Here is a 23,399-nt window from a genome sequence, read left to right on the forward strand (position 1 = left end):
ATGGACGAGCCGACGAACGAGCGAACGAACCAACGAACGAACGAAGAAACGACCACTGGACAGAGACGCAAGGAGCCGAGAAACCGCGGAACCGAGAGAGAGAAGGCGGCCGTCCCGGCGAGCCAGGAGGGCGAAAGAGGGTCGAGTTGAATTTGATTTCAGAGAAAAGGGTTGATACCGCCACCGAGCGTTCCGATCGCGTGATCCCAACCTGCCTTTTGTCGGATACGCGTTACGTACGTATCGTGAGACCGAACAAGACACGCGCCCGACGGACGACGGACGCCAACCAGCCAGTCAGCGAACGGACAACACCTCACGCTCAAACGTTTCTTTATCTTTGTTCGCGTAATCCTCGATGCGTCCCGGCGGCCAGGATTGCCCTACTGGCCCACCGACGCGTTAAAGTAGCCACGCAAATCTGCGTTTCGCGAGCTCTCGCGTCGCCGACGACACGACACGATGGGAATTCATTCGTTTATTCCCGGTCGGATTCCGACTGGCGTCAAACGCGAGCGATCTTTCCGCGCGATCGAGCTTAACGAGAGACGAAACGAACGGTAGGGAGAAGAGAGGTCTCGCGTACAAATCGAGGCAGTGGACTCGATGCGTCGGGATCCTGGTCTTTGATTTCGTCCTGACGTGTAGGCATTACGGGATACGCTTTGGTCAACCTCCCGTGGAAAAGGCACCCTCCTGGTCCTGGATCTCCATTACGGTAGTCATGGCGACCGCAATTGATTCCACGGGGGTGAGGGAGGACGAAGAGAACCGGAGAGAACCGGAGAGAACCGGAGAGACCGTGGCCGAGGGACGAAACGCGGCGCAAGGGTATTCGAGACGGCAGGAGGAAGCGAGAGGACAACGAAAAGGAGAGAGCGAGAGAGTGTTGGACGGTCGAGAGAAGGATCGAACGGGGTTAGAGAGAGGTCCAGCGGAGAGATCGACAGAGGGCATGGTGTTACTATGGTGGTGGTACACGGTACTCGCTTTATCCGATACAATGCAGGCTAAATAGCACCGGTCAGTTCTATGGCGTTGGATTAGAGATACGTCGCTCGTTTGAGGCGAGGCTGGCTGGCCCACCGCCGCCGCCGCCGCCCAGCCCCCTCCGCCGCCACCCCTCTCGACCGATTCCCGTTTCCATCTACCTGGTCCCGTGTGCTCCTGACGCGACTAACTCACCGCCACCGCGATTCACGACTAACCTCTGACCACCGCCACCGCCGCGTCGTCACGTTCGAATTACCTGCGTGCCACTCCGGCACTCGCCATTCCCCGCGCCTACCGTTTCCACCGTTTCCACCGTTTCCACGATCGGCAATCGATTACACGGATCGGCCTTTGGACGATCGCTCTTTCTCTCCAAACACGTCCGCGACGTCTGCGAGCTTTCGACGGAAGTGCCACCCTTCCGCAACACGAGCCCCTGCTGCCCTTCGGAACTCGTTCCCTCCGCCGCCTTCGCTCCTCTGCCCTTCGCGCTCGAAATTTCACAGATTTACGAACAATTAGTCGCGGAACATTTGAGCGGGCAACGAGAGAGATACCCAACGGTATGGAAATACCGACGACCGTGTCGGAACGCCGATGTAGAATCTATGCTAATCGAAAGATTTCAACCCTTCGAGAATGAAACGATTTTCAGTTTTACGCTCGACGCGGGCCTGCTGAATATTTCAAGATTCGCTCGATACCATCCTCCGCTATGGAAATTGTTGCCAACTTCCTAAACGAATCGTAATTCTCGAAACCGATTCTCCGACCCAACAAACTGGACGATCGTCAAAGGACCTGTGTCTATATACTCGTTCGAATAACATTTTAAGAATACGTGCAAGTTTGATGAAACGTTTCTACACCGGAAGTACTGTAAAAATCTCTGCGGGTTTCGAAGACGGTGAGAAGAGGAGGACTCGAGAGGAGACGATACCTGAACCTATTACGGGTCGTAGGGGACGCGGTGTCGACGTTGGGCTAGGTCGGGTTTTCTAGGCCCTCGCGATACGCCGGTACGTCGAGTATTTAGTAGTCGTTTGTGCTGTTCTCGGGCGAAGAGCGTGCACGAGCCGGCAGGATGCCGGCGTAGACGCGAACGAGAACAGATTGGAAGAAGAGAGAAAGGGAGTCGGGGGCGTCTGGGGGGGGTGGGTGAGGTGGGAGGGCGAAAGAAGAGAACGAGGGAGCCAGAGACGCAGCTATTGTCCAAAGTGCCAAAGTTACATGGCGCGTCGTAACTTACATCGTATTATGTAGGTACACGCGAAGCCGCCGCCGCCGCCGCGTATACCTAAGGTACACGACCGCTTAAGTTTCGTCGAGGCGCCTGCTATCTCCCTCGCGACGAGCACCGTAAACACAACGACGGAGGGTGAGCGAGGTAAAGGATGAGAGGCGAAGGAACGAAGATAGAGACGCGGCTACGTCGTCCGGCCGGAACGATCGATAAAAGTGGAATTGTCATAGCGCGAGATGGCAATAACGACCGGGGACAACGGCGACGACGAGGATAACAATGACACCCGGCGTAGCGCGCAAATAATCGCCCTTAGGCCCTTCCTCGAGGACGCGTACGAGGGGAGGCAGGACGCGCCGTCTACGGGGCGGACCGGCAGACTCCCCGCGACCCGACTTTTCATCCGTGACCCCGTGTCGAAGACGCTTCGAACGGAGAAATTCGCGCCAAGGGCGACGCGGCCCGCCGCGAAACGCGAGCGAGCAAAACTGTAACGATTGCGTAAGAGTGGCAGAGAGAGAGAGAGAGAGAGAGAGAGAGAGAGAGAGAGAGAGAGAGAGAGAGAGAGAGAGAACGTGTGTGTGTGGGCGAGTGTGTGTGCCTCGGACGCGGAAGAGAGCAGCCGGTGGCATTTTGTAAATTAAATTTTAAATATTAAAAATGAGCCGGCCGCGCTCTTTCTCCCTCGCCGCGGATCTCTCTTGCTTTCGCCTTCGGTGCCGCGAGCTTTTCCAAACGCCATCCATCGCGGGCTGCCCCTCTCGCCCTGCCGCCGCGACTCGACGCGAGCAACCCGCCTCCTACCCGATAACCTGCAACCCACTTACTCATTCGTCGATAATAATTTTATTCGAGGGTGAAAAATTGGTGTTTCCCCTCGCGCTCTTTCTCTGCCGCCCTTTACTCTCCGCCCTCTCTCTCTCTCTCGCTCCGTCCGTCTCTGTTGGTCACGGTCCGTCTGTCTCCGTCGGATCGTTGGCAGCCGTTTGGCCAGCGTTTCTCTCTCGACGAATATCCTCTTGTTCGCTTTTCCTCTGGTCTCTCGCGGCGCGACCGGCACAACCAGGTACCAAAGGTAGATCGGACTTCCCATGCATACTGCAGAGTGCTTTTGATCGGGCCGGACCCCAACGGAATGAAATATAAAAATCGCAATAAAGCGTCGCTACCGGTGCTGGGATGTTTCTGTTCCGTATCCGTATCCGGGTATTCGACGACGCTCTCTCCTCCCGACGCGAGCAAATACACCGACGATATTATTCGCGAGTATCGCCCACCCCCCCCTAACCCTCCTCCCCGTCGCGTCGGGGCTATTTTTTTCCCCCGAATCGGGCAACGACGCGAGGATCGTTCCTCGCTCTGCCGCTTGACAAATGGACGCGATCGAATAGTAAACCTGCCGTCGTCTCGTCCTTCTGGCGAACAACCGCGAGCCGTTTCGAGCCGCTGGAAACCGGCTCTCGCGACCACCGTGCACCGCACCGACGATCTTTTCTCCGCTCCAGCGCGACCAAACTCCGCCTAGCGCGCCAAACGCTTCGAATTTTTTCTGCAAATTAATTTCCGCCAGTTTGACGAGCACGGTTGGCCAATCGGTTGTTCCGAACGATCGAGAAAATGCTATCGAGACATAAAAAATTCAACCACCGGCGATATTTTCAACGAACTAAAAGCATCCATGCAGAAATTTAACCTCTCATTTTATAAGCTCGAAAGCGTAACAACGAATCGAGCCGCGGCAGCGCTCGGAAATAAGCTAGGATTAATTGGCCAAAATCAAATTGTAAGTAAAATCCATCAATTCGGTGAAGGAAAGGTTTTAATTCTTATCACTGTCTGATACACCCGGGCGAACTTACGTGCTAAATCTCTCAAATTTGCAAAATTCCACGAAGAATAATTGTCTCGGTCATTAATTTTGTACGATCAAAGGGTCTTACCCATCGCCGGTTTAAATTATACCTCCGAGAACTTGAGAGCAAATATGGATCGTCGGGATATTTCTGCGTGGCTCGTCGACTAAGCGGAGGAAAAATGTTTCGACGTTTTTAGAATCTTTGAAAAGAAATCCATACTTTCGCGGGTAGGAAAGACGCGTGTGTTCCAGGATTAGAACGCGGCTGCAAACTTCACGTCGATGTTCCAGCGAACTCAATGTCAAAAATGCAAAAATAAAAACATAATATACTTATGTATTCCGCGATAATTTCCATCGAATGTATTAATGTTTCCCTTGGCAACATCAGCCGATCGTAAACGAGTTGCAAGTACGTGTTTTGTATCGAAAAATAGCGTGACCCACTGCAGGATAGACAAAGGCCCATAATGGAATTAAAAATTTTGCGCTCGCAACGATTTCTTGGCTCAACTTTCTATTCGTAACTCATTTAACTGTAATTCGTCTTATATGGGTACCCGGATACACCCGGTTGTGCAACGAGCGTATAATTACGATCGAAGCTGATATATTTAAAATTCTTTGCATACATTTTTCACCGATCGTAAACCATGCATCGATGCAAAAATTCCCAAACAACGTGGCACCAAGATCTTCGTAACTATTAAACTAAATAGAAAAAGGGTCGGAAACGTGACGAAGATGTCGGACACGCGACGAGCGACCGCGGGGGGGAAAATAAAAGAGCGTTAAACGGACACGGAGCAAAAGCTCGCGTGCCCCGGCGATGGAAAGCGGAAAGCAAATAGGGGAAAACGGCCAGTTTCCCCGGGACCGGCGTAGTTCGGAAGAACGCACGGATCTTTTTGAATCGCGCGACGAACGAAACAGGAAATCGACGCAACGCCCGGAATTCGATAAATTCGCGATCGCTGGCGAGGGGGGGCGTTTCGTTCGCCGGGGTTCGAGCGTATAACCGTTCTCGGCCAGTATCGCTTCTTACGCGCGCGGCTTTATTTTCTTTTCCTTTTTTTTCTTCTTCTGCTCTCCGAGAGCGTAAAAAAGTCGAAAGAACGAGCCGATTCTGTTGGAAACGGGAAGGAGGAGCGACGTTTTACAGCCCCGAGAGTCGTCGTAAAAGTATGAAAGGCGAAACGCGAGGAAAGAAACAATGAAAAGGGGAACCGAATCGTTACGCGCCGGAATAATTTCTCTAAAGTCGCAATTATAATAAGCGACACTTAATTTAACGGCTGCCTTGCCTCGCCTCGCCTTGCCTCGCGTTTTAATGTCTTGCTCGCGAGACATTACCGACGGCAATTTCAAATTTCGCCGTGGCGCGCGATCGATGCGCGGCCGCTTCTTAAATTCCGCCGCGGAACTTCCCGGCCCGTGCAATATTTCGGCTCTCGAAGTCGTAAAAAAATATACCCTCGAAATCTCTATCGATCTCGCCTCTCTCCCTTCCCGTCGCTGATCGTCAAACTTTCCGCGCTGCGCGTCCTACCGACGATTTAAAGGGAAAACGAACAGTCCGTAACCTTTGCCGTCCGATTAAAAAATTATTTGGCATAGCATTCATTTTAAGTAATAAACTATTGTTCGTAAGACGTGGCTCTTACAAATCCATTCTTGTGATTTGCTTATTTTTCTGTCGAAAGTTCTGAACGAGAATCGTTAATTTTATTAGCGAGCGTAGGTAGATGATGTTTCATTAATACGCCCGTCATAATTGATTCGATCGAAACCCGTCGCTCCGGTTCAATTCGTGTCCACGTTATTATATTTTCTATTATTTAAAGTGTATATACTCTGTCGAAGAGGGTCGCGTAACCTTGCGATCGAAACGACGATTAATTAAATAATTCCCGGACCGTTCGAGCCCGATACGACGAATTTACGTTCGACTCTAAATTTACCAGATGGCATCGATCAGGCGGAATAAAAATAAGGAGCGAAAGGAAGAGGACGGGGAGCAAGAATACTCGGTGGTTTTGCTCGGTCGGAGATGGCGACGCGGATGGGCCACAATGGTCCCTCGTCCGCGCAGTACGACAAATGTTTATCGACATTCAGCAAATGTAACAATCGCTACAAAGGTTTATAGCAACTGCCCGCATGTATTGTTAGAACAGGTAGCTATCTGGTTGTGAAACGCGGCATAACTATAACGAAGGCAAACTCTGCTTGCTTACGGCGCTCGAAAGGACGCTGCGGTAAATTGCCACTTGCTCGACGTATCGGTTTAAAGTGCAAGAAAATCGTCGCCGAAGAAACGACTTTGTAGACCAGATAACGGAGTCCGGGGACGTCACGCGACCACTGCAAAATTCTACTTCGCGAAGTCTGTTCTTCGTTAACGAACCAACACGAACGAGCTGAGAATGCTACGAGTTTCGACGCACCTCAAATTTTTACGCCCTAACAAGTAATTCGTAATGTGAAGAAACGATTTTCTTCGATACTGGGTATATCTAAGAAAATAAAGTAAGACTTTGCAGTTATTAATTCAATCACTGTTAAAAGGGTTCTCGTATCGACACAGTTTCCCCGATATTTTTAAGATCTTATGAATTATTTCATCCCGAATTTTGTGGGTAATTGGGGACATCTCGCTTCGAAACGGCAACTTTCCTGCGACACGGAATATTAAAAGTGCAGATGAATATAATATACATACATATATAATTCGAGCCGATGGGATTAAGATTTGTGGCAAAATAATAAATGCCCGTTCTAAGAAATTTTATTATAAACGAGCGGCATAAATTCACGTCGCGGAAGAAACATTTTACAACACGCTCGCGATCCCTGAAATATTTCGCGGCGTCGAATCAAAGACCCGACAATTTCTTTGCCGCGAACGAAATAAATTATCGTTAAACGTTTTCGAGTACCAGGCAATACGTTTTATACGTCAGAAATAAATCATCGATTGTTCTTAGCCGATTAATAGCAATGTTCTAAAAGCGGCAACCGGTACTCGTGACTCGGGGGGTCATCTTTTCGACGACACTATAAATTCTAAAATAAATTATTGGTACACGTAGCATCTTAAAACCTGAAATTCTTTTCCCATGCTCAGCACATGTACATACTTGCGTAATCGTCGGTTATTCGCTTCTATCGCGCGTCCTATTGCAATTTACCTTCTTTTAATCGTATTTGTAATAAACTTATTTTTCGAATCGACGCCGTTACCCGAGCGCGCATTATCTGTAATTTCATCGTAAGAGAAAATCACCGGTCGCTTTGCTCCGTTTTCTCCCATTATGCCTACGCTCCATGAAGCTAAATAAAACACGTTGAGCGCGTTGAAAAATGTCAATCGATTCCCATCGAGAGATGGCTTTTGCCGTGCACCGTTTCGATTCCTATCGAATTTGTCTATAATTTTCGAAATTTAAATTGAAATCTCGTCCGCGTAAACGGCGCAACGACAAACAGCTATCGAAGAAAAACTAAATTGTTTTCTCGCCCATGGTACGTTTCGAGTTTTAGCGGTCGCGCGTGTGTGGGTAACCCAGCAGACGCCGACGCCACGCACACGTACGAACGGTCTACGTACGTTCGGATGCAGCCAGACTGATAAATGATTCATACGATATTTTTCTCTCCCGGACCCTGGCTCGGTCTCGCTATCTCGGCGAGCACGCCGTTCGCGAAGAAACTGCCGAGCATTAATATATATGTGTACACGTATACGCGCCTTTCTCCCTGTATGCGCGTGTGTATACACCCATATGTATATATATTATATATATATTTCATGTTTTATATTTGTTTCTCCCGGATATGCGTCCAACTTCGCACACGCGTACGTGTAGGTAAATACGGTTGCAACGTCGACGGAATTGTGTGGGTGGGAGAGGTCGTTGCGAGACCGTTCGTCCAACGACGCCGTGTCTCCTCCGAGATGAATGGCGCGAATAGTACGACTGCCTCCGACGTCGTACTGGCCGACCATCGCCAAGAATCTCGTTTATGCTAGCGATACATCGTTGAAAACGGAAGAAAAATTACGCGATACCGTGTAACAAACTCCTCGCTATCGGATCGTTTCGAAACTAAAAATATTTCCTTATCTCGCCCGTATAAATAAACGTATCTTGTTTATATCGGGACTGTTTACGTTTTGTCGAATCTTCCGACGCGACTCCGTGCGAGATTTTTTTCAAGCTTCGCAGAGGGTTGTCTGAACCCTTAAATAACATAATTCGTATCTCGTTCGCGGTCTGTTTATTATGTATTTTACGAGGTTTCTCGCATTCAGGCTTGGGATTCGATTCGTACCAAGGGCTTACTGCCCCGTTAATTAATGAAATAATAATAATCTTGTCGGGGGATTCGACGGGAAGGATCGACGATGGTCGATCCGGATGGCAACTCGGAACGAGGACGCCGGGAAAAGGAGGTTAATATCGCGGAAAGTTATACGCGACCTTTGACCGATATCGCGACAAATATAATATATTTTAGGATTTTCTGTCGTAAATTCGCACGTCCGTTCGTGAATAGTTGACGAGGGCGGATTCCGAAACGAACGGCCGTTTAAAAATGAAACGACTGTGAAATTTCTCGGGCGGGTTTTAATATCGAGTGGCCGAGAAATTGCCGGCGGCTTCGTTATTAATCGTCGCGGCTTAAACTGGTCTGGGCGACGCGTCGCGACGCCTGGAAAAAATGACCTACCTAATCGTCCGAGACCACGCATCGCGGCGTGCGATCTCTCGCGAGACGGATGTTTCGAGTCACGAGCCAGCGACAGTCTACTCACCTGAAACAGAAAGAGAAACCGCGCCGTTAGAAGGGAGCGATTCGTCGGTACGGAGAGTTTACCAAGGCAAGCGCGATACCTTCGATGATATCGTCGCAAACCCGGGAAATATAGACCGTCGGGAGGGTGGAGGGGACATCGTTTTATAACGCTCGCCGAAAGAGATTTAGTAGTTTTAATTTCGCGGCGGTGCCCCAGGCCGGTCCCCGCGCACCCCCGCCCGCCGCCCCGCGCACCCCACCCCACGAAACACAACCGTAGGAACAAAGACGCTTTCTCGTTATTCACCGTTATTATTATGTAAGCGTGAGTACCGGCGCGTTTAATGGGTCCGCGCAAAGAATCGGGCTCGCTCGCGGTTTTGCTTTCGAGCCTCGAGTAAACCGTTCAAATAAGACTGATCTCCGGCAATTCTTTTATAACGGTAAAACCGCGATGAAACTCTCCGGGGTTGGATTGAAACGCGGTGCCGTTGCATCGGTAAAATTTTATCGCAAATTGCTAACAAACGATATTTAAGAGTGTCGCGAATCCCAGAGGCGGAAGCTCGAAAGCTTAAAGATGCAGGATGAATGTTACGATCACGGGTGCCCAGAGGGGGTACCCAGACAGCGGTGGGTCGGGGGCGTAGGAGGGTTGGTGGTAGGCACAAACATACGGGTAGGCGCGCGCGAAGGGTGCAGCCGCATACTAGGAGGGAGGCCCGTCATAGGGCATGGCGTTCTGGCATAACTCAGAATTGCCTCGCTGCAAGGGTAGAATTGACAGTATAGCACTAACATTGTATGCAGCCGCGTTATGTATTTATGTAAATGCATACTCCCTCGTCCCCGACGCACGCGAGTCGAGCACTCGCGCGCACAGTTTCCCTTACGACCCTCCTCGAACCCGTTCGACCAGGGCCCCGGGTTCTCTCGTTTGCGACCGGCCGCCGCGACGCCACCGACGGCACCCAGCCAGCCACTCGCACAAACTATACCCCTCGCGGAGATATATTATACGCGCGTACACAGCCACTCGAACGATGGTCGCTCGGTGTGTGTGTCTGTGTGTGCGTGCCCGTGCACGGAATCAGCGTCAACGTGCACGTAACGCGCGTAAGGCGCGTGTAATCGTACGCGCGACCGACGAGGATGGACGCTCGATCTAGGCACGCCGCGACGCGACGAGGGGCAGAGAAACGATCACAGAGAGAGGGAGAGAGAGAGAGAGAGAGAGAGGATGTCGGAGGACCCGGGGATGTATTCGCATAAGCGGCAGCCAAGCCAAAGGATGGAGCAACGAGCCGCCGACGCCACCGACGCCACGACGCCGTCCTGCCACGCTACACGGCATATACCATACACCGATCACATTAATCAGAGGTTATTGCGCGCATTCCTAATCATCCGGGCCTCTAACTATTCCCAGACTCTGATTGGCGCATTACTCGGCATTTCCGGTATGATTCTGCATTCCAATTGGCCGAGCGAGCCGCACCGCATCTACGAATTTCAATTTGCCCGCTGCCGTTGACCGAGAGAACCACTCCTCTTCCGTCTCGGTCGCGTCTCGCCCGTCCACCCCCCGTCCACCCCCCGTCCAACCCCCGGGCCACTTGGCCAAAGGACATCGATGAACCACCGGATCGAGAGACGCGTGCGAAACCACCCCCTCGGTTTATCTCCAAACGACCGCTCATCCCCAACCGGCTTCGCGCTCTTTCCGTAACTTGCAATCTTTATCATCGTCTCACAAAAAAATATACATTTCTTTTTTTATATTTTTTCACACATTTTCTAACTCGAATTTCTCGAAAGCTTCGTACAAAAGTCACTGATTTAGGTGGCACAGAAGCCTGGGTTCAAAACGGTTCTAGAAACGGTGAGTTGTCAACCCTCCCTCCGTGCTGGCCTTGATATTTTTCGGCAATGTCTCCCATTTTTCTTAGGTATACGTTGAAATTGCAACGATAAAACGTTTTTACGCCATCGTCCATAAATTTATTCAATGTTTCCCAGGTTTACTGGAAGTATAAAATTCCGAGGGGGCACCGGGGTCCTCGACGAGCGACTAATTCTCGTTCACCGTGGACGCGTTTGTTGACTCTCGTTTCTTCTCCCTCGTCGAATAGTATGAATTTCAAAATATCGACGAACCTGTCGCGAGATATCGCAGCTGTATAAATCTGTCTCGAAGTACTATTTTTCTCACCGTAAAAACTCTTCGGCTGCGCTCGATTTTCCGAATCGCCCGACGGTTTATAAAAGACCAAAAAATTCGTTTAGCTGTGCCGGTTCCGCCATTCTCCGTTTCCTCTTCCCCGTGGTCATCTCATCGAAAGCTTCTGTATTTTTCATTCGAAGACGTAATATAATCGTACGGATAATTTCATTACGGACGAACAAGGAAAACATTCTTCGACTCCTCGTTCAACAACCCTTAAGGGGGTCGTTGCAAAAGCGAGGCTTTTAATCTCGAAATTTACACCGGTTTCAGCGGCGCGACAAATTTAACTAATTCGTCCATGATTCATTAGAACTAAGAATAAAAATACGAGCCCCGGTTTCCGGATCGACGACAAAGCAATTTCCTATGTACGAGATTTCTCGCGAGCCTGAATGTTTAATTTTAATTTCGGGGGTGACCTTACTCCCGCGGTGAATTGTCGTACAATTACTCGTAGTTTCTGTTTTCTTTCGCGCCCCTGATTTCTTTTTCCGTATCCGGTTGTTCGGTAACGACGACGCGGCGACGCGGCGACGCTCATTGTGGGCGCTAACCACTTTATCGTTTAACCGGTCGGCGGCGTCCATCCTCGCCCCTCGCTCGCCGTTCTTTTCCTTTTCTCCCGATCCGCCGCCCTTCGAGGCCCCGCTAATATTATATTATCCGTGTTTCTTCGTCTGGTTTTATAGTTTTTCATCCGTTCGACTCTCGATCTCCGTGCCCCCCCTCGTCCAGGTCCTTCGGGCCTTTCTTCTCGTCGCAGACGCCGTCCAAGTCAGTCGAGAGTTTCCTCAATCAGACCGTTACCGCGAAGTAATTCGCGTCGCTAACCTCGTTAAAGTCGAGGTCGGGCGCAGCCTCGAACCTCCCTGGACCGCTCTCGCGATTCCAGACTTAAACCCATTACCCGACGAAGGTTCCCGAGGGACTTTGAGCCCGCTCGAAACGGCCGCGTACACGCTTTCCCGTTCCCCGTCCAAGGATCGTGCGTGCGTACGATTACGCGACGAAAATAAAGAAATCCGTGGAAAGGGCGAAATCGAACCGTAATCTGTTCCTGGTATCGATATCAGGGGGGGAAAGAAAACGTCCCCCCCTCCTCCTACGAACCGTGCGAAATCGATACGTCGGACGTCGAATTATTTCCGCGTGTGTTGTCCGTACGGGGCAGTCGGTGCATTCTTATTACGTAGCTCTGGCAGAAAACGGAGCTATGCAACAGTAGCGAAGTAGCATGATCCGACAAGAATAACAATTTTGATTTTACAGCAGTTATTAGCGATACGCCTGTAGCCGACGTTTTCCTGCTACAATGTCCTCGGTGGAAAATGCTCGTGCAATAACGTCGACTCGCTTGCGAGAAATTGCATCGCGTTTCAGTTAATGTTACGTATTAGCCGGATCGGCCTACGAAACCGAATAATTGCGGCTTTATCTTGAGGGTGGGAGGAGGGGGGGGGGCGGGTGACGGTGGAGAGGCGGAGGGCGGCGTGGATGCACGAGGAATCGTTTTAACGACGCGGCGACTCGTCGAGCTCCTTCGCGGGACAGGAGATAATGGAATCCAACGAACGTTGCGTACCCGAGCGACGCATTACGAAATTACGATTTAAGCGGTGAACGAACGAGGACGATCGGTGAGCGAAAAAGGAGGAACGGCGAAAATGGGAAAAGAGGAAAATTGGGGTAGAGGCGGCGAACGGGCGGACGACGGGGGTGGGAGGAGGGGGGGGTGGTGGAAGAAGCACGCGAGAGCAGGGAATGCGCGAGCTTCCGGTTCGTCCCCGTCCCCGGGTCTCCAATATTCTTCTCGGTCGGCGATTGGAGATCGAATTGTCCGTTAATTGAAATGATTAATTGTCTCACCTCTGGCGCGGCCCTGGTCGAACGGTTCGCGTCCCCTGATTGCTTATTTACAAATAGGAAATTCGAAAATGTGCAGAATCGCGCGCGGCGGTCCTCGGTGGCGCGCGCGACAACGCGGAACACGGCGAAGAGGGCTCTCGTTCCGGGTGGGACGAGGAGGACCGATCGGTCGGGATGGTGTGTCCTGTCGAAAGGGAGACGGAGACGGGTTGACGATCGCGTTGGTGCGCGAGACACAGCCACGCTCGATGTAGTATCCGTTGGAAAAGGGGTGGCGGTAACTCGGATACTCGCTCGCTCACCGAGTTTCCACCGGTGGAGGATGGGGGTGGTGGCAGGGGCCACGAGGTGGAGGCCATACGAGGGCCGCAATATCGTAGGATATTACGAATTTGCTATTTTCCGCGGCGGCCGAATTGAAACTGGGATTGTTAATTACTCGGTGATTATCGCTGGCAGAATCGAAGTCGCGCCGAAATTGCAGAAATCGAAATTACTTTTACGATCCTCCTTCTCTGGCTACGTGCTCTCGACCTTTTTCGACCGTCCCGCGTCTCGACTTGGCCCGCCATCGCCACCCACGTTCACCGACCGTTTCTACTGCTCTGGTCCCCCCTTAACGAACGCTACACGTTTCCTCCGTCGAATCTTATAGAAATCTCGTTTTACCACGTATCAACGTACACGTAAACACGGAAGACTCGTAAGCGTAGTACGAATTTGCAACGAGGCGGTCGGCGCTTGTAACTCGATAATTCGTTCGGCAAATATTTACGAAGCAAAGGGAACCGTTCGCCATCGCGATTCGGTCCCACTCTTTGGACTCCTCGGTTGGCGATATTTCCATCGTCCGGACGTAAAATCGAAAGGGATTGGACGGGACCAGAGGCGAGCGAAGGTTATCGGACGTTTGCGACAGCGAGACGGTTTACCGAAGCTACGATTACGCATCGATCGCCGCTACTATTACGAAGAAAACGCGGTAGCCATCTTATAACCGCCATTTTAGGTGAACCACGACAAAGGTTAAGGTATCGAGGGGTGATCCACGCGTAAGAAGGGGTCGTTCGACGTTGCAGGCCAACGGAGCAGAGACGAAGGGTGGTAAATAGGAAATAAGTGACTGCCGGAGGGAGCGAGAACGGATTCCGCGGCAATTTCTCGTCTCCGCTCGTCATTGGCGAGAAATTGTCAAATCCCTGCCGCTTCGTCCCGACGCGTTCGTTTCCCTCCGTTCGCCTAATCGGTCCACCTCCTACGTCCCCCGTCCCCGACCCCTGTCCCCGCCCTGGCCCCCGACCGCGGTTTATCCATTCTACGATCATGAGCGAGCGTGCTTCCCCAAGGTAACGAGATTCCTTTATCACGGCTGCAAATAAAACTGCAGACGCGGAGGAACTCGATTCCGTTTCTCTTTATCCTCGGGTCTTTCCTCCCGGCGCGGACGCGCGTCCTCGGTTCCCTCGGAAAATAGAAAAAACCGCCCGCTGAAAACAGAAAGAACGAACGGGGGATGGGAAACGCGAGAACTCTTTCCACCCCCGAGAGGTGACCGCCGGTGATTTTACTCTTTTACGACGGCCCCCTAACGAATTTTCTAAAAATGGAATTTTCAATGCCATGACTTCGTAACGCGTCGAGACGCTCGCGAGCATTCGGCCGATTGGCCAGCGGACAGCCAACGAGACTCGAAACGCGGTGAGTTCTCCTTAAAATGGATTTCGTTTCTGCCCGTTTTCGCACGAAGATCGAGAGTCTCGCGATAACGGTACCGGAGGTTATCGAGGGACCAGACACGGGTGGGGGACGCCGGAAGAATCGAAACGAGGCGTCGAAGCGCGCGAAATATATTTATTTTTGGGGAGGATGTTGCCTCCCGGGTACAAGGGGGGGCGCGAGATTGAAAGCGTAATAGGTCAGCCATCTTGATTTTCCAACCCCGCGTCAATTAGTCGCGGCAGAAGGGTGCGAAGGAGAGCGATGGCGTCGCCGTGGCGAGGCTCGCCGAGGAGAGGGAGAGACAGGTCTCGGGGAGACGCGCGGAATCGCTGGTGAACGCGGACGAATGCGTTACCACCGTTTCCTCGGCTATATTCCAGAACCCGAGAATTAAAGTTCGGTTTCCGCGACGCCCGGAAATAACGCGACCTTTCGCCGAGGAATCGGGAAATGAAACTCGTATCCTTTCAAGATTCATACTTGACGCGCTCCGGTTTCGAAACACTTCCACCTTCCGGCCCTTTTGCGACGACTTTATCATTCGCGTTGCTCGTTTCTCGTCTCCTGGACGAAACGACGTTATCGAATTCCAAACCTCTCGCGGAGAACGCCCTCTCGTAATTATCGCCTATCGGACGACCCATAAAAATCCTAAATAGTTCAGCACGGCGACGCCATTGCCGCTGACGTTAAAATTTCAATCCATACGGTATTCTTAACTCTTCAATTTTTTATTACTCCGCCTCCGTAGTTCACCTTGATCTATTTGCAACGAAAACTAAATGCAAACAATGTATTCCTCCTTCCACTTGGATTATGTATACGCGTAACAGTTTGGAGTCGCAATAAAATGGCGACGACGTCGATAAAGCGCGCGAGGGGTTCAGCCCCTGGTATTTAGAAAACACGTTACAAAAATTCATGCAACGCTGAACGCTGAAATCGTTATAGAACCGATTGAGTCTTCGAATTGCCAAGAAATCCGTCACGATTGCTCCAAGAGTTTCAGGACAAATTCGTGCACTTTGAACCGTAAATCTGGGAAACATCCGAGCATGAACGCCTCGAGTATGAGTCGCGATGGGATTAACCGTTTAACGAGGAAGCGGAATTCGCAGAATCGGTTGGGCGAGAACGAACGAGAAAGAATTCTCTGTTGGCATCGTTAGGGTCGCCGGGACGCGTGGCGCCGCGACGCGTCGCGGTGGCTTTGAATTTCCGATTCCGCGGTTGCGGTGCGAGGTAGCATAAATAAGGCGCGTAGGAGTCCGTACGCGGATCCGTCGCGAGGCGTTTGCATACGGCCGCGCGCGATAACAACCTCCGTCTCCGACGAATCCGCCACCCCCCGACCCGGTCGGGTTAGGTCTGGGTGGCGCGGAGAATCGCCTCGCGCGCTCCTTGACACGTCGGCGAATACGAAAATGCAATTAAGTAGAAAATATGCGAGGTCATTGCATATTTGCGGGTACGTTAGTCGTTAGCATCACAAAGACCAGCGGCCCGGGGATCGTTGCATCGAAATGGATGGAGAAGTCTTTGGAGATTTATCTCTTCCGCGACCTACCCCCCCCCGTCTCCACCCCCGGGCGTGTGCCTACGCGCGGAACTAGTCGCCCCGACGCATTAATGCGCCACGACGCCGCACCTTTCATCGCGATTTCTAACTTCCGGCCCGTTACAAACACTCCCCCGGTTTTAACTCCCCGTTGGTCGATGGTTTTCTCTTCGATTTAACGAGCCCTCTATCGCGGAACGAATGCAAAACCGAAAACCCCTAACAACAATTTTCATTGAATTTCGATCGTAAGATTTAATCATAATCCCCGAAGCGTTCAGAATATTATAATTTAGAAGCAAGAGTTCGTAGAATTGGAAAACTGTCACGCGAGGCTGGGGCGTTTAGAAGGATCCGAATAAAGTAATTTTTCCTTTCGAATAAAAATTGAACGTTAATCCTGGAAATCGACGGGGAAATCAAATTCAATGTTCGTAGAATGTTACATTCGCGTAAAAGGCGTATAACGTTGGTTTTCAAAATTCAAAACTCCAAATTCATACAAAATTCAAACAGGATGGGAACGATGGAAATTGTGAAAAATGAAATTTTAAAAGACAAATCCGATGGAAATAAAACGACATCTCCTATCCGCGAATCCAACGCGTTCTACGTTTCGTCTATCGACGGCGGGAACAAAAATAGGTTTACGTTGAATCGGTAACAGGTTAAAGTTACGCACCAGTTATGGTTGCACTCTTCCAAATAGGACCCTACGAAATGCAACAAAGTAACGCGTATTATTATTAAAAATTATTATCAAAAAGAGTAGAAATTCATTGTCCTTCAACGTATTCGTGTTAGACTTCACTTTTGGTTAACGATTCTTTTAACATAAATTTTTGGGTAACCCTTATTCTTGGTCCCCGATCTCGAGTGTAAATAGCATATTACGACAAAGGAACGTATCGAAATCCAAACATCTGGCGAAGATTACCAGCGAGGAATCGCGCTCGGGCAAAAAGGTCTCGCAAACCGGATTTCAAAGGGAGGGATTTTTGCAGCGCGGCAGACAGTATCAAGTACTCGGTAAGATACACGATTTACGCAGGAGATTTAAAGCGGCGGTTGATTCAAAACCGCGCGGAGACGAAGAACTTGCCCAGAAGAAAGCGTGCATTGGACGTGTGCAGAAAAGGAGGAGAACTCGGTTGCGAAATATACAAATAACGGACCTGAAGGCCTCGACGGCAAAGAAAAATTAACACGTACGCTCGTAAATGAACCGACTGTATATTATGTGGCCTTGGTACGAAGAGAAATTTCCAACGCAGGGAGGAAACGAAGAAAGCAATGTGTGGTCTACTTTCAGCCACGAAATTTCTGCGGAGAAAAAGCCGACGCGCCAAACGTATCTTTCCGGTGCACGTGCCAGCCAGAGCAAAAACTATTATTCGGACTGTGCGCTACGTCCACTTTACAACGACTGGGCAGCTATATACGTTATTTTATTTTAATTAGCTTACGACGGCGCCTTTCGGAGTCGATCAAATTTTCGATCTATTCGACCGCAATCGATGGTCCCGGAAGCGTAGTAGAACCGTGGCGAGTTCTCGATCGGCGCGTTCGCGTAATTTTTCTATCGGTCGAGGTGCGAATCACGGTGTTCGCTTAATAAGTGAAACGCGCGATAATAACCGTTGCCGTTTCATGTTCCGGGGCAGTGGTAAAAAACCGAGACGGCCCGATAATTACTATTGCTACGTCTGTCCGAACGGACTAACGAGGCTCCAACGACCGCGGGCAATAAACGTCGAGAGCGCCAAAGAATGGAAGCGAGAACGATAATTAGGAATGTTAATTTGTCTAATAATTACCAGGATTAATAGGATGCTCTTATCCGATGCGGGTAAACGCGTAAAAGGAGCCGCGGGGGTCGGCTCCGTGGGAAATAGAAAAGTTTCGCGGCGTGGCCGTCCGACTTGTCGATGTCTCGAGACCCTCGACAGCCGGAACGAACCGCTTAATCGTCGTTTTTGCTTGGACGGAGAAAGCGGGGGCTATCGGGCCGCAGGATCGTCCGAGGGATTCCGCGTACGTTGGTCGTCCGGTGTCTCGCGGCGGGGTAAAAAAAAAAAAACCCGGTCGACGAAAGGAAAAAGGAACTCTCGCGGCTTATCGGTCGCGTGGAATGCCGGAAGAGGAGCTCGACGGTCCTCGACGCCGCGGCGTCTTAATTCCGCGGGCAAAGGGGACCGGGCGAACCAGAGATTCCATGCAAATACGATTCCGTTCCGTCCCTCCCCTCGTTTCGTTCCGCGGAGGGTGGGATTGCTCTTTTTTCCGTCCTCGTGCCCGAGCGATCGTCGGTGGAAAACAAAGGAATAAAAAGAGCCGAGGTTGAGGGTGATTCGCTGGCTGCGGCCGCGGAAAAGAGAGAAGAGAAGGCGGAAAAGGTGGTGGCGCGCGGCCCGAGGAACGAGCGCCAAGGTGGCAAGGAACAGGAGGAACGGTGGAAGGGGGGAGAGGGCAAAAAGCAAGTATCTTATTTATGAATATGTATGGGAGCCTCGAGCGAGCTCGAGAAGCTGACTACGGCCGACTACCACGAGCGACCGGTCGTCGTCGGAGCCCCGACCCAGCTGGCCGTGCTCGCTACGCTGCCCCAACCTAGAATCAAAGTGACATTAGCTGGATGTACTTGTACCGCCGCCGCCGACGCCACCGCGGCTTACCTACCTTTCGGAATTAATGTCCGCGCGGCACGATATACGACCGCGTGTACGCTCTTTTTCACGCGGCTTCCGTCCTACGTCGAAACGCCCCCCCTACCTTGCCCCACCTTTTAACGACTCTCGCCCAACGAACATCTTCGATCGAAACGGAAACGCTCGCTCGCTTTCCATTTAAACCGCGCGATCCTCCGCGACGGCATTCTACCCACCGTCCCCGTCGCCGCCACTGCCGCCAACGCCGCGAACCGCTATATTAATATTTTAATATAAATGCAAATCGCATTAGATCGCGCTTACCGATAGGGAGACTCGGTGCCCGCGGAGACGACGCCCTGACTAAGAGCGTCGAGAGAGGGTTACGAGGACCGAAAAGAGACCAGGACGAGAGAGGGAACCTCCTCGCGTAAGTAGCCTCGTACGACGCGCGATTTACCGCCTCCACCCCCTCACCCCCGTTCGCCCCCTGCGCCGATATTAAGGAACGGCCATAAGGTACTCGGCTTACGAAACCGCCTTACCAACTTCCTCCAACAACCCTCTTGTTTCATCGCTAGTTTCCCGCGAAACTTGCGTCGGTGACACCACGGAAAGACCGTAACCTAGCCGTAAATGATTTTTCTGCAACTCTCCGTACTTATTACAATATTCGCAAGGCTACGATCGAGAGTGTGCAACACCGATTCCTTACACTCCCCACCACAACGATACACCTATGTATGCCCCCTTATTGTCATAATTGCTACACCGGGCTCGGGTCGCCGACCCGTTCTCTCTCTACACAGGTTAATAAATCAGCTTATTGCCTGCCTCGACATTCCACGGGAACTAGACTTTTGCGTTTCATAAATCCACACCAGATTGCATAGAAACGGACTTTGCAAAGTCGACTGCTTTTGTATCTCTCAGTATCGACACAGTGTTAATCCTAGATTATCGAAATATAGGCGAAGAATCGGGTTTCTCTTCGATTGCTTCTGATCTTTGGACGCTTCCCGGCGAGGAGCGCGCGCCACGTTTGAATTCCAAACATTTAGCAGGCGGTCGTTTCCAGAAAATCTTTCGGAACAGCGATCCAGCCAATTTACCAGCGAAATGCGCGCGAACGCGAGACTCGGAAGGAGATTCATCGAAGCGTCGCGTCGTTGAAACGACCCGCCGGTACCCCAGATCCCACAATGAATCTTTATTCCATTCTGGGGACGTTAATTTCCTTGCCGACGATGTTTTCCCCGCCCCCGACATAATTACAGGCGATAATATAAAAACGAGCGTGAAAAGCCGGCGAATTCGAGCGACGCGATGGGGGAAAAAAGCGTCTCTCTCGCGGCGAATCTTGCGGAAACGGAGGCGATTAAAATACAGAAAACGATGAAAGCCCGTTGAAGAGGATCCGTGGGTTCTCGCGGTTACCCGTTACCCCGTTACTCGTTGCTCGTGCGAGTTATTAATTCCAGGCTGCGTGGTCGATTCTCGCTCGTTGCACCGTCGCGCTCGCCGCGAGTCTATCGCGACGCCCGACGCCCGTCATCCTTCATCCATCGTCGTCATCGTCGTCGTCGTCGTCGTTGCTCGTGGTCGTCGTCGTCGTAGCCCCCGACGGCGTCGCTGTCGATTCCGCCGTTGTATTCGCTGTTGCATCTGCGACTGCAACGGCGAAACCTACCGACGCGCCTTCCCATTTACACGACTCACCGATGCGCGATGCCATTCACGGGTGAAAATATGAAAACCCCATTATGCGGCAACCCGAGCTGTTGCTTTTTGTAGCCCCCAACCCCCTGCGCGATGCTCGGCTCTCTCGCCCTCCTCCTTCGTGTCTGCGCTCTTCGCGAGCACGCGACAGCCGCGGATACGCCTATGGATTTATCGTATATTTTCGCGTTACCCGCGGTAAGTCGTCTTCCGCCCCCGCACGCCACTCTTTTCTCCGTCGTCGCGACGATTTCGACGGCTACGTTCTGTGTTCCCCCTGCCAACCAAACCACCGCTCCACGCGTATCCCTTTCTGCGCTAAATCTACGCGACCAGGCCTCGCTTTCGCCCACGATCTTTCGAAAGGTTATTTATCTGCGGGGAAACGTCGAGAACAAATACATCGAGTTATTTAAGGGCTTGGAAATCACGAAAAACCAGCAATTATTTAAAAAACGTGTAACCGTTGTAACACGGTTGGGAAAGGGCGCGACGTTTACGGTCCGATTTCCGGTGTAGGATCGCAGCGTCGGAGAGAGTCGACGTTCCATGTTAAACTGCCGATCGTCGTACACGACGGTGCTTTATCATAAATTATAATTAACCGCATAAATATGCATTCGACCGTGGCATAATTCGACCAATAACAGTAAATTACTCACGAGGCGGAGCGACTCGTCGCTGGTGCCGCGGTAGCACGATCCCACCCCCGGCGTAGAGGGTTGCCCTACGTGCTGCCACCCTCTTTCCAGCAACGGCAACACCGGGAATGCCGACAACGAGGCAATAGACAGCAACGAGTACACCATCAGCAACTATGCCGTTCTATTCGAGGATGGAACGGTCGGTTGTGCGCGCGCACCCGGGCGGGCTTCGACGATAATGCGATTAATTGGTATTGCTAATCGCCGATAATTAATATAAATAGATGAGCACAATTATTAGTAGAGCGCAGCCCCGATTCGCCCGCATACAGGTGCAATTCGTTCTCTGCAGACCCGTCCGTCTCGCTCCATCTAACCGTTTCACCCACGCCACGTCTCTCATTGTTCCTTGTTCCCTTCGTTCGACCATTCGATCTCAGCCTCACCGCCAACGAGACGCGGTAGCCTTGATTATTCGATCGTCGTTTATCTAACGCGCCGGTTAACTCCTGCCCTCCCCTGCGACGCTTCGATTTACACCGAGCAAACAACCGATTCAACCGATTTTACTTAACCGAAACCAAGTAAATCGCGATTCGGAAAAAATTACGATGCACTCGTTTCGGGGAAAGTTGGCAAACAATTCCAAATAACAAGAGTCGAGTTAGAATCACCGATCGAGCGATCTATTGCTGAATTAGTTGAAAAGAAGGCAGCATCGTTGAGACTCGGAAGTCGAGCTTACAGGATAGGTTGGCGTGGAAATTCAGAAAATTTTTAAACATTCCGGGCAAATATAGCGACTCGTCCGTCGGGCAAAACCATTTTTGGTCCCGTGATACGGTTTGAGAGGGTGAAATCACCCCCTTGAAAAAATCCAGATTTTTCTTCCTCGTGGAATACCCCTAGAACCGTGACACGCATCGGAGTTTAAACAAATCTTCCTTTTACACGGAGATATTATCCAACGGTTTTATAGGAGCGATATTTAAATTATTTACCCACGCTTCGGGCAACTTTTCATCGTTTAAACGCAATTGAAACGAAGATAAAGTTCATCGAAATTAATCAGTGACACGAATCGTAACGACAGGAATATACATGATGCATTACTTGCAGCGTTATCTTATTAATAGAATGTTTTGCATACCGCGCGATAAATAATATATTGTACGAAGCCCTACTTTAACATTAAATGACGCAAAACGACACCGATGTCGATATCCTTGACGAACTTTTCTACGTACGCAAACGTGTTCAACTTCTAATCGCCGCCATTATACATTTATTTATTTAACGGGTAAAAACTATTATTTTACATGAATCTATGCAAATCGTACAGAGGTGTAATTATACCAACAAGATACGACGATGTAATTCTGATTTATCCCGACGCTCAAAAAACAATTTGCATTCCCGCGCATGCATTGTTTTTTTCCGCTAAACATCGAAGAAGTTGTGCTCCAAGAAAGCGGAAAATAAGCTGAAAATCACGTAAACGTTTCGAATTAAAATACTCGTCGCATCATGCAGGATGCATAAAAACGAGTGTTCCACAAATCCTCTATTTGGATACGTGCCTGAAAAAAAAAAATAAAACAATGCTCGCGTCGGTAAACCTTCTCTTTTTTTTATTCCAATTATATTCTTTTTGCTTCGATACACAGCGTTCCGAGCAACGAAGTAACGAACGAAACGATTTTTGGAGTCCTGATTTCGGAATCACCCCGCGTATTCTTGTCGCAGCGAATTTGATTGTTTCGATACATCGTGTCGGGTCCCTTTCATCGACATTTTTAGTTCTCGAAACGGAAAAATAATCTCGTCGTCGGTCGCCATCGAATTTGAGAAACTTTTGATCGTCTTTGCTATTCCAAGCTGAAATATTTAGTGGATAAAGTTCTTAACAACACGAGAAACAGTGTTCAAACTATGCTCGATTTTCATTCGCGAAACAAAAGTAATCTCTAGATTTTGAAGTCCGTCAAAATGGGTTGCTGGGTATCCGCATTTAAACCAAGCGTATTGGGAAATGTTTCTGAATCCAGACGAAGAAAGCTAGTTATGATTTAACGATTGCAATTTAATTATTTCATTGCCAGAGTGAAAACTGACATTCGTTTCTCG

At 50.5% G+C, this 23,399-nt stretch overlaps 1 protein-coding gene across 10 annotated transcripts in view; it reads right to left on the reverse strand.

Annotated features, from left to right (window-relative positions):
• LOC122394971 (protein bric-a-brac 2-like) overlaps positions 1–23,399 on the reverse strand; it is a 253,470-nt gene that overhangs the window by 75,298 nt on the left and 154,773 nt on the right. The window contains exon 2 of one of the 10 annotated variants that reach the window (XM_043392198.1): positions 7,928–8,910. The exons of the other annotated variants lie outside the window; for them this stretch is intronic. Within the exon in view, the coding sequence (XP_043248133.1) occupies positions 8,449–8,910 (462 nt within the window). The 3' untranslated portion in view covers positions 7,928–8,448. Of the gene's footprint in view, positions 1–7,927; positions 8,911–23,399 lie in introns of those variants that run through there. 10 annotated transcript variants of the gene reach the window in all.

Source organism: Colletes gigas, unplaced genomic scaffold (genome assembly GCF_013123115.1).
Source record: "Colletes gigas isolate AHSC1104 unplaced genomic scaffold, ASM1312311v1 Colletes_gigas_Sc00005, whole genome shotgun sequence".
NCBI classification, from domain to species: Eukaryota; Metazoa; Arthropoda; class Insecta; order Hymenoptera; family Colletidae; genus Colletes; species Colletes gigas.